Source organism: Spermophilus citellus (assembly GCF_964194105.1).
Source record: "Spermophilus citellus genome assembly, chromosome: 14".
NCBI lineage: Eukaryota > Metazoa > Chordata > Mammalia > Rodentia > Sciuridae > Spermophilus > Spermophilus citellus.
Genome location: NC_138194.1, coordinates 103,908,216 through 103,918,676, shown reverse-complemented (window position 1 = coordinate 103,918,676; position 10,461 = coordinate 103,908,216). Strand labels below are relative to the sequence as shown.

At 65.0% G+C, this 10,461-nt stretch overlaps 1 protein-coding gene across 7 annotated transcripts in view; it reads right to left on the bottom strand.

Moving 5' to 3' along the window:
• Positions 1–2,114: 2,114 nt before the first annotated feature.
• The window catches only part of ADGRB1 (adhesion G protein-coupled receptor B1), a 78,201-nt gene continuing 69,854 nt past the window's right edge, over positions 2,115–10,461 (bottom strand). For 5 of the 7 annotated variants that reach the window (XM_081266351.1, XM_081266350.1, XM_081266352.1 and 2 more), the window contains 6 exons: positions 8,445–8,540; positions 7,093–7,147; positions 4,522–5,228; positions 3,513–3,548; positions 3,224–3,331; positions 2,115–2,877 (listed from right to left, as the gene is read on the bottom strand). In XM_081266351.1, coding sequence (XP_081122477.1) covers positions 2,680–2,877; positions 3,224–3,331; positions 3,513–3,548; positions 4,522–5,228; positions 7,093–7,147; positions 8,445–8,540 — 1,200 coding nt within the window. In that variant the 3' untranslated portion in view covers positions 2,115–2,679. The remainder of the gene's footprint in view (positions 2,878–3,223; positions 3,332–3,512; positions 3,549–4,521; positions 5,229–7,092; positions 7,148–8,444; positions 8,541–10,461) is intronic. The other 2 variants (XM_081266353.1, XM_081266355.1) reach the window with 1 other exon arrangement.

Genomic DNA, 10,461 nt, shown 5'->3' with positions numbered 1-10,461 from the left:
TTCACTGGTGACAGGTTGCTGAAGAGGATGGCACTTGTTCAGGGAAGCTAAGACAACAGAGGGAATGCATGGAAGGCCCAGGAAGGAGGCATGATCACCTCTGGACTCCACTAGGAACCCAGTAGTGGGCTGGGTCCACAAACTGGAGCAGGAGACCCGGCTCCAGGAGCGTGCCTCCCTAACGTGGGATTCTGGCAGCAGGACTTGGACCAGAGTCTGGTGTGCTCGCTGTCGAGAGGATCATGCCTGGCCCACTCTCAGGAGCTCACCACTCTCCAGAGCTGGGTGAAGTCCTGAGGGACCTGGCAGAGGCCCGGGGGAGGCCCCATCCTGGCACTGAGCATCTCTGGGCCCCCCTGGTCCAAAGCAGTGCCCAGCACAGGGCTTACCACGAAGGTGACTGGGGCCCACCAGAGCAGGCCCGAGGGAGCATGGCTCCAACAGGGCCTTTCCTGGCTGGCTTTTGCATGGAGATTTGGGAGCAGCCAGCAATTTCTGTGAAGGGTCCTGAAGGAAAGCAAGGAGCGCTGAATAGCTGAGTGTGTGGCTGAGGCAGGACGTGGGACATGGCTTCTTCCTGGGAGGGAGGCCCAGCAGGGAGCAGCCAGGCTCTGGACGGCTGCATCTTGCTGTGCTGCCACCGAGCCGGACCCTGGTGGTGCCCACTGATGGAGTCCCCTGCCTGCAGAGTGTAGGCTCGGCTTCCTGCTGTTTTGCATTTGGCAGTGTTGGGTGTGGGTGGAGATGTCGAGTCAGGGAGCTGCCCACAATGTCTTGGCCGCTCTGCCTGACCCTCCAGCCAGGCCCTGTGCTCTATGCTGCCTGCACCAGGAGGGGCTGGGGGCTCAGGGCCCGGTCCACTTGCCGCCGGGGACCAGCTTCCCTCAACAGCAGGAGGGAGAAAGGGTGCAGCCAGTCACTCATCAGAACCCCGGCTGCTGGGTCTGGAGCGGCCTCTGGGAGGGGCCGCCAGGGCCCAGGAGCCTCCCTGAAGCAGACACTGGCAGAGGGCCAGTGGACTGGGCATGCCCCTGGTAGGTATAGCGTCTGGGCCTCTGGGGGCTCTGGGAGGCTCCTCAGGGCCACTGCAGACACTGCCCTCTCCCCCTGTTGTTGGCTCACTGTCCGCCACTCCCATGTGGCACCCGGGGGCTGTCCACGGTGCGGTGCTCACAGTGAAGTTCGCAGGAACAAAGCCCGGTGCGGAGGAGGGGCCCAGGCAAGGCTGTCCAGGGCACCCGGGCCAGGTTGCCCCTCCTCCTGCTGGGTTTGTTGGGCTGAGGACTCTAGAGAGCCTGTCACATGCCCTTTCAAGAGCTCCAAGTCAGGTCTGTGGGGCTTGAGGAGGGGCAGTGGGCTCTGCCTGCTGAGGCCCAGGCTCTCTGCAGTCCCCAGGCGGAGCAGGCTCTCCGCTGGGGCTTTCTGGCTGGGAGCCGTTGAGGAAGGGGCTGCTGATGTCCCCCGACCTGCTGGCAGCTCCTCTCACAGCTCCCCAGCCAGGTTCCTGGAGGGACTCAGGCTGCCCCCTGCTGGAGACTGGGAGAGAGGCAGGAAGGAGCTCCTCACCTAGAAGGGTGGGCCGACGCAGGGGGCTCCCACTGGGTCTGGGGATGGCTCTGCACCTTCACATTTGCTTTCCCAACTCACCCCTGGCCAGATAGGGCCACGTGGTCTGGGGACAGCAAGCGTCCAATGATGGACATAGGGAGCTTGCCCAGGGAACACGGAGGAGATGGCTGTCGGAGGCCAGTGCCCTCCCCTCACAGACCCCCTTCTAATCCCGTCTGTTTGTTTGTTTTTTCCCTTTAAATTACTGCTGTTGATTGTCCTTCCTGAAGGTGACTCAGGAGACAAGGGGAGTCTGACAGGCCTGGGATCAGGCTGGGGTCTGAGCTGCCTGTCCCCTCCACCGAGGACTGCCGCAGAGGGGCAGGGGCACCACCATGGGAGTGCCCAGAGTGCCCACCATGGCCTGGACAGGGCGCCTGGGAGCCCGGGCCAGACCCCCGGCTGCCGACGGGGCAGGAGCTGCAGGGCCACTGGGACCCGAGGCCAGGGGCAGGCCTGTCCTAGCCAGGCCAGCTGCCAACACAAACAACACACCGCAGTTGGGTTTTTAATTCTTTTTATTGAAGAAAAGAAAAGGAGAGAAAAAATAGATTCCCCACCCTGTGTCTTCCCAAAGTGGGCTTAGTCCTGCCCCTGGGGGCCTCGGGTCAGGGCTGTGCTCTCTGCCTGGGTCTGAGAGGGGCCCAGGGCCCTGGAAGGGAGTGGGGGTCTGGCTGCTTCCCGAGGGGTGGGGGGTGTCTAAAAAATGGAGCCAGGCCAGCGGGCCACACGGGCTGGTCCTCTGCAGCGGAGTCTCAGGTGGGCATCCTGGGGACACTGGCCCATCCAGGCCTGTCCGCTGTCCACAGCCCCCCGCCCGCTGGGGCTCGCCCTAGAAGGGCAGAGTCTGAGGCACCTTTGGGCCTCTGGAGCCCTGTGCCTGCCGGGCTGCGCCACCTCCTGTCCTGCGTCTGGCTCTGGTCCCAGCGCGGGCCCTCTGCCTGGCCGTCTGTGCCCTGAGGCCGGGGTGCAGGCCTGGCCTGCGCGCGAGCGTGCCTGTGCCCGTCCTGTGGCCGGAGCGGGCAGAGCAGATCCCTCCTCCTGGCCCAGTGCGGGCCGCCGCCCGCCCACTCAGACCTCCGTCTGGAGGTCTATGATGTCCTGGCCCACCAGCGGGATGGTGGCTCCGGCCTTCTCCCACTCCACGCTCCGCAGCTCCAGGGGTGACGGCGGCAGTGGCTCCAGCTCCTTCTTCACCCAGGCGGGTGTCCCGTGGGCCTTCCGGAGGCTCTCCCAGGGCCGCTTGTTGGGCGTCTGCTGCTTTTCTGGCTGCGGGGCGAGTGGCAGGGGCGCGGGCGAGAGGCAGGGTGCAGCGGGAGGGAGAAGAGGGAGCAGACCAGGTCAGGAGGGGCTTCAGGGAGGGGCCCCACGCACATCTCACCCTACGACTGGCAGGGCCCAGGGCTGGCAGGGAGGGCGGCTTGGAACCCGCCTGCCCCCACCCTGACCGCCGTGCCAGGCTCACCTGTGTCCTGCCCCTCGGGGTCCAGCCTGGGCCCACCAGGCCGGTCCTCAGGAGAGGCAGAATGAGTGAAGGAGTGAGTGACCAGGTGGGAAGAGTGGGTGTGGACAGCAGGGGAGGCCCCAGGACCCCATGCCGCCCCCGCCCTCCAACCTTGCTGTCGGGGCCCAGCGCCTCCTTGTCCTTCTCAGCCGCGTGCTGCAGCTTCCGGTTCAGGTCCTGGAACATGTCCTGGTGCCGCTTCCGCGTATGCATGATCTTCTGCAGAGGGAGGCCACTGTCCTGAGCGGGACCCAGCCGGCCATGCTGCCCATCACCAGCCGGGGGGACAAGGCCCGCCACCGCCCCAACTCCACCTCCCTGCCCGCCCCAGTGACCTGAGCTGCCTGGTCAGGGGCTGGGTGTGCCCTGCCTGTCCAGGGAGGGGGACATCAGCACCCACCTCAAAGTCCAGTTCTGCATACCGCGATTTTCGCCGCTGTGGGGACAAGTTTATGCTCATTTGTTACTGGTTCTCTGAGACTCCCAGACCATGAGTCCAGGTCCTCCCTGTGGTGAGGGAGGGCGACCAGCCCCTGTCCTGCCTTCAGGGTCCACGCCAGGCCAGAGGGTGTGCCCCGAGGGCCTGTGTTCTGGGCAGGCTGCCTTTCCCTGGACTCACTAAGGCCAGCGGGGGCTCGGAAGGTGCAGTGGGGTTGCTGAGGTTGAAGGGAAGCTGACGGCAACCGGCTGGCAGACGGGACAGGAGCAGCTTCTTCCCGACGGCAGGACCCTGGCCAGCACAGCCCTCCTCTCCCGGCCCCAAGGGGCCCGTCTGCCAGCTGGTCTGGAGGCTGCTCCTCCCACATGCATGTGCCAGTGGCCAGAGTCAGGGCTGGGCCAGGGTGTCCAGCTCAACCAGACCAGCACATGCTGCCCAGGGTCAGAAGGACTGACGAGGGCCACAAGGCTGGGCTCACCCGAGGATGCACTGGGGTCCCAGGTGCATCCCCAGAGGCCGAGAGCCAGGAGGGGCAGTACGTCCCTCAGGCCCTACCCTGACCGGAGTCTCACATCCCACTGGTCAACTCAGACGCCAGGTTGATATGGGGACACTTGCTGCCACACTGCCCGTTCATGAGGAGGCTAGACTCAGCACCCAGGCTGGGGCCTGAGAGGGGACATGGGACAAGAGGCATGGCCAGCATGGGCTGCTAAAAGCTCCCTCTCACTTGGCCTGCTGCCCTGGGAGTGGACCTGAGGGCAGTGGGTCCTGGCCAGCCCTGCCCGGCCAGTGGTGCAGGTAGAAGCTGGCCTGTCAGCCCGGCCCATCTGCTGCTGCTGCTGGGGGCCGGGAGCCTCCCCTGCAGGCCGGGCCGGCCGCCCGCACCCCCTGGGACGCCCTTAGACATCGAGCTGAGTGCATCCTGACCCGCTGCCCCCACCCGCTCAGCTGGCCCTGGTACCCTCACCTCCAAGGAGCTCACGGACAAGGTGGTGACGTTTTCGTTCTTGGTGACAGTCCCCGAGCTTGGTCCTGGGTGGGCGGAGGGCTCCCCCGTGTCCCCCAGGCTGGGAGGCGCTGGCTCCAGGGTGGGCGGTGGAGGCAGGGGCTGCTGGGGCGGTGGGGGTGGTGGGGGCGGGGGTGGTGGGGGCTGGGCAGGGGGTGCCTCTGGAGGCCCGCTGCCAGGGGGCTCGCGGGTGGGTGGGCTGCGGGTGGGGAAGCCGGCCTCGGGCGCCATGCTCAGGTGTATGAGGCGCGTCTGGGGCATCTGGTCGATGTTGATGCTGTACTTGGGCTCCTCCTTCGGCTTGGGCCGCAGCGTGGCCGTGGCCGTGGGCAGGATCACGTAGCTCGTGTCCAGAGCCTTCTCCTGGGCCCGGCTCAGCTCTGAGTCCAGCTTCTTAAAGATGTCCCCATCGCCAACGAAGGAGGACTTGGGTGCTTTGTCCTTCTTGAGGGTCAGTGAGTGGTTGGGGAAGTCGGGCAGGGGCCCACCAGGGTAGCGGGGCGAGCCATGCAGGTGCAGCTTAGACACGTTGGCCGGCAGGCTGTTGAAGGTGGACGGTGGCCCCTTGGCATGGGCCAGCTTTAGCTTCTCCTCCTCAGGCAGTGACGGCCGCTTGAGCGTGCCTGTGATGGTGGCCGTGCGGCAGGCCGCGATGTCCTTGTTCAGCACTGTGGGGTCATGAGAGGCAGATGGGGGTCAGGCCGGCCCCCAGCGGGAGGGCCCAGACAGGCCAGCACCACTGCCCCTGGTCCCACCTGCTGGCTGGCCGGGGGCACTTGCCCCTGACCCAGGCCTGGTGCAGAGCTGGCCAAGGCTCATATCTTTTCAAGCAAGGCTGGCACCTGGGTGCCCCTCTGCCTGCCCCAGCAAGAAGACAAACAACTGTCACCCACAAGTGGCCTGTCCTAGCAGCTCAGAAGGACAAGCAAGGTGGTCCTACCCAGGAGTGCAGGGACACACCAGTGCGGCAGGTGGAGCAGCCTATTCTGGGGAAGGGGCCCTGGCTGGTCAAGCGTCCCCGCTGCCCAAAGCCTGCTCATGGCTGAGTCGGTGTGGGGAGGACGTGCCAGGATCTGCCCAGGAGGGCAGCAAGCCCAACCCAGGCTCCCAAGCACTCAAGCCTGCACCCTGATGGACGCCTCCTGCCTCCCAGCACCTGGAGCCTGGATGCCTATGCCTGGCGGGCGCCTTCCACTTTGAAGGTCATCTGGTCCCTGGACAGCTGGCCCAGGCTGCCTGCCCTGTGACCGGGGCTTAGCTGGCCCCACCTCCCATCCCACTCCTGATTGACCCACCTCCACTAGCCATTGGAGGGCCAGAGCTTTCCACCACCCAGCGTCCACGGCAGCCTCCCACACCCAGTGGTTCCATTCTCTAAAGAGCCAGACCCAACCCGGTGCCCCACCCATACTGGCCTGATGGGCTTCTGAGCATATCCGGGCCAGCCCTGGTGTCCACCAGCTGCTCCCTCCATCCCAGCTCACCAGGACCCACTGGTGTTAGCCACCACCTCCTGGGCGCTCCCCAGGCCCCTTGCAGGGTCTAGCCACCTGCGCCTTCCCTCCTGCAGCTGACCCCAGCAGGCCGTGCTCCTCCACTGCCCTCTCCACCTGCACCTTCCCCGAGGGTCAAGGCCATCTCAGGAGACACCCAGCTGGGGCTGGTCACTCAACAACGTCCCACGCCCCACGGGCCCAGACTCCCCATCGCACCCAGGTGCTCGGCTCGCTGTGCGGCAGGGCTAGCGTCCAGCACTGTGGACGGGTGGTGTGCCTCCCCTACCTGTGCCCAGCACTGGCTGTGTGGCCCCAAGCCACTCAGAAGGCACCAAGCACTCTGGGGGCCCAGTGCACACCCCTGCGGCTGGGGTCCACCTGGCAGCAGCTGACATTCGCCACCTGGGACTGTCCCAGCCTCATGTCTAACTCTAGAGAAGATGCTCCAGAGGGAGCATGATTAGGTGGCCCCTCCATAGAAAAGACTGCCTGCCACTGCCCCAGATACCTGGTTCCCAGGACACCACTGGAGGAAGCAGACCTCTGTTATCTGACTCTTGGGGGGGGGGGGGTTAGGAGCCTTATTAGGCAGACTCTCTTTTTGCTCTTGCTTCCAGGAAGCTCAGCACTAGCCTAGACCCCCCGTGGTGGGTCCTCCTCCCTGCCAGCTCAACCTGCCTGTCCTCCAGGCTTGGACTGATGATGAAGTGAAGGCAACACAGAACAGGGTGCTTAGGGAGGGTGGGTGGCAGGAGAGGGTGGCAAGGGGTGGCAGGGTTTCATGCACAGTTCCCAGCCTCGCTGCCCGGGAGGAGGGTGCAGGGGAGTCAGGCAGGTGCAGGAGAGCTGGACTGGCCAACCATCAGGGGCTCAGGGACAGGTTTCTGGAGCGCCCTCAACAGCACCACAGCTCTCCTGCAGCCTCGGGGATGTGAGGGACAGGGGCAGGGTGCCAGCAGAGGGCGAGGACAGATGAGCACAGACGCTGGGCAAAGAGAAGGAAGCAGTGGGCCGACCCGGCCACCTGCCGTCTCACCTGTCGGTCGCTCACCTGATCTACAGGCCAGATCCACATCCTTCTCAAAGTCAGTCTGCAAGACAGAGGGTGGGCAGGGGTGAGGGCCGGGGGGCGGAGGGGCTACTGCTGCAGGGAGGCCTGGAGGGCCACACACAAGGTGCCCAGGCGCTGACGCGCTGTCACCAGGCGCCCAGGCCACGTCTACAGAGTCCCCGCAGGCCTGGGGGTGGTGCGGACGTGACTGGGAACAAGTGCTCCTGTCTGTGTCAGTGTCTGTGTGCGTGTTCGCGTGTGGCGTGGCAGCGTGAGCATGCGTGTGCGTGTTTCCTTGTTCGTTGTTTGCGTCTGTGTCTGCAGGCCGCCTGTGTTCTTCTAAGCCCCCACGGGGCAGCTGGCCAGCCCTGCTGACCGCAGCCTCCAACCCCAGGCCAGGAGCAGCCTCGGGGTCTGGAGCACCTCCTCTCCTGGGCCCCTGCCATGGTGCTGGGGCTGAGGCAGGAAGGCCAGGAGCCAGGGACAGGCAGAGCAAAGGAGGGACGCCAAGGTGGTGACGGCCACCACTGGCCATCCTTTGAGCAGGGGCCTGGTCCCCATGAAAGCAAGGAGGGCAGCAGCCGAGGAGAAGGGAATGACACCCACGCCCACCCTGGGCCTGGGCCCATCCCAGACCCATTCAGAGGCCACACGGCTCCAGGGGACAATCCAGTCCTTGCTCTCAAACCTGGACGCTCCTTCCCTGCAAACACAGGTCGACAGGAAGATGAATCTTCCCACTAAGGTCAGGGGTTAGCCAGGAGAAGCATCAGGAAGGGGCTGTGTCTCCAAGTGACCCAGTATCTGCCGGAAACCCTGACACTGCCCCTTTCTGGATGGAGAAGCCTAGGCCATCGTGGGGATTTGGAGGCCCTGTCTGGGCAAGAGAAGGCCTAGGCTCGAGCTGCCAGCTCCAGGCCAGGGGCCAGAGGGGCTGGGGGATCCTGGTTGAGCCTTGGGGCACTGGGCTGCCAGGAGTCAGCGTCTGAGGGTGGTGGGCAGTCTCAGTGTCCATGGGGGCCTGATGTGGGCAGCTGCACAGAGGCCTGGTGCTCAGGAGGCCCTGAGCTGGTGGCCTCGCAGGGGCCTGTGTGCAGTCCTAGAAGGGGCAGGCTCAGAGCCGGGCAGGCGGGCAGGGCCTCATGCTCAGCTGGACGTGGGATGGACGCCAGCTCCACCCTTCCCAGCCTGAAGCTCTGGATCGGGGTTCACCTTGGAGAGCCTCAGTTTCCTCAAATGCAAACTGAGCTCAGGGCTCCTCTAATGGGCTGCCTCGGCCCAGGGAGGATCCTGAGGTTCCCAGTGGGGGTGCCTGTGCCCCCAGCTCCCAGTCCTACCATGAGCTGGGCATGGCCGTTCTGGAAGGAGCCCCCTGAGTCCCCGTTGCCCTCTTCCTGGCGATCCACCACTCGGCACTTCACGGCGTCCTGGACCTGGGGAGGGAGTGGGGAGCGTCAGTGTGCAGCAGGGCCCGGGGACATGGCAGCTCTGGGGTGCCCGGGAAGGGGCAAGCCTGCAGCGGGGGCGGGGGGAGGACTGAGAGGAGTGGTGGAGGAGGGGACAGGACATGTCCACAGCAGGCCATGGCCTCTCTCTTCATCTCTCGCGTTCTCTGTGGCATAAGAATGAAGAAACCTGGAGTCCCCTGGCTGAACACTGCAGGCCCTGCTGGCCGGAGTCGGGCAAGGACTTCCAGTGGCCTCAGACCTGTCCTTCATCACCAAAGCCTCTTCTCTGAGGCAAGCAGATGGATGGGGGTCCCTGCAGGTGGACCGGCCTGCTCCTCCTCCAGCAACACTCTCCATTGAAGGGACCTCAGCCAGGCGGGTGGGGCTGCAGCTTCTGCCTGTCCTGTCCACGTGGCCAGCAACTGCCAAAGGAGGTGGAGATCGGAGGTCCAGGGGTGCTTCGTGAGGTTCCAGGCAGCTCTGAGCCAGGGCCAGGCTCCATGGCGACGCTCTGCCCGCCCTCTGGGCTCTCTGCCCGCTCCTTGACAAGGTCTCAGAGATGTCTGTCCAGCCCCAGCCCTGGCCTCACCCCTGCCACCTCTGCGGCTGCCACCCTCAGGTCTGAACTCCCAAGCTGCTCTGTCCTTGGGGTGTCCTGGCTCTTTCCTCCTCACAGGCCGCTCTTCTTTGTTCACAAAGCCAAGCAGCCAGGACAGGGGCCGGAGGCAAGATGGTGACCTCGGAGCAGACTGCAGCCCCAAGTCCATGCCGGGCCAGAATGGCTGTTGGCAGGCGGGCAGCCGAGCACCTGGCCATGGTGCCACTGAGAATCAAGGGCACGAGCAGATCTCTGGGGCCAGGCAAGGCACTGGTAGTGCTCAGTGGTCAGGGTGAGTGGCCGTTCGGGATGGCAGGGCGGGGCTCTGGGGAGCTCCTTCCTCCGCGCGGGCTCTTCGGTTCCCCCACGCTGTTTCTGCCCAGCTCCTCCCTCAGCAGTTCTCAACCTCAGTGGCCGCTTGACGGGCTGTCAGGGGCGGGGGCTGCAGGCAGGGGCTTCCAGAGGGGCCACCACCTGCAGCATGGAACCCGGAACTTTAGGTCCCCTCCTCTTTCCCACTGGCAAGTTCACGTTTTTCCAGAGGGGTGGGCTCAGGGTCAGTGTGGACTGACCAAGGGGCACTCCACATTGATGCCCATCATCAGGGCCTTTTGGTGCACTCTTCCTGGGCAGTGCAGCCCAGCTGGGGAGGCCACGTGCCCTGACGTCCAAGAGGGACAGGATCCGCGGCTCCAGAGGGTCCTCCCTTGGTCTCCTGAGATCCCGGGAGGGGCCCCTCGGGCAGCTCTCTGGGCTTCGGTGGCCTGGAGTTAGCTGCCTGCTGCAGTCTGCTCAGGTCATGACCTCTCCTCTTGCAGCCTGACCTTCCAGGGCTGGGAGTGCCATGGCCTCCCTGTTGAGTGTCCTCCCTCATCTATGAGCTTCTGAAGAGTCCGCTTGCCACTGTCCTAGGAGGTTCTGGGGAGAAGGGGAGGATTGGGCCCTTCTTGCCCCCGCAGCCACATCCTGGTTCTGAGCCATATAGGAGTCCAGTCCCTAGGTCACGACGCATGTCCTCCCACACTCCAAGCTCTCAGGGGTCTGGATGTGACCCTTTCTGCTGTCCCCGGCCAACAGGCCACTCAGACTTGGTTGGTCCAGACAATGCCAAGAGCATCTGCTACCAGCTCTCTTGTTCAGCAGGCTCCGCAAGGATGGAGCCCCAGCTGCCTCCATCACCCTGCACCCCGAGGGTGTCCTGGAAGCTGTCCTGGTCCAAGGCGGCCATTCGTGGCAGCCCTGGCTCTGTGGAACTGCGTGTGGACGCTCCTGCCCGGCCAGGTCCCTGCAGCCGACAGGAGTGGGGGG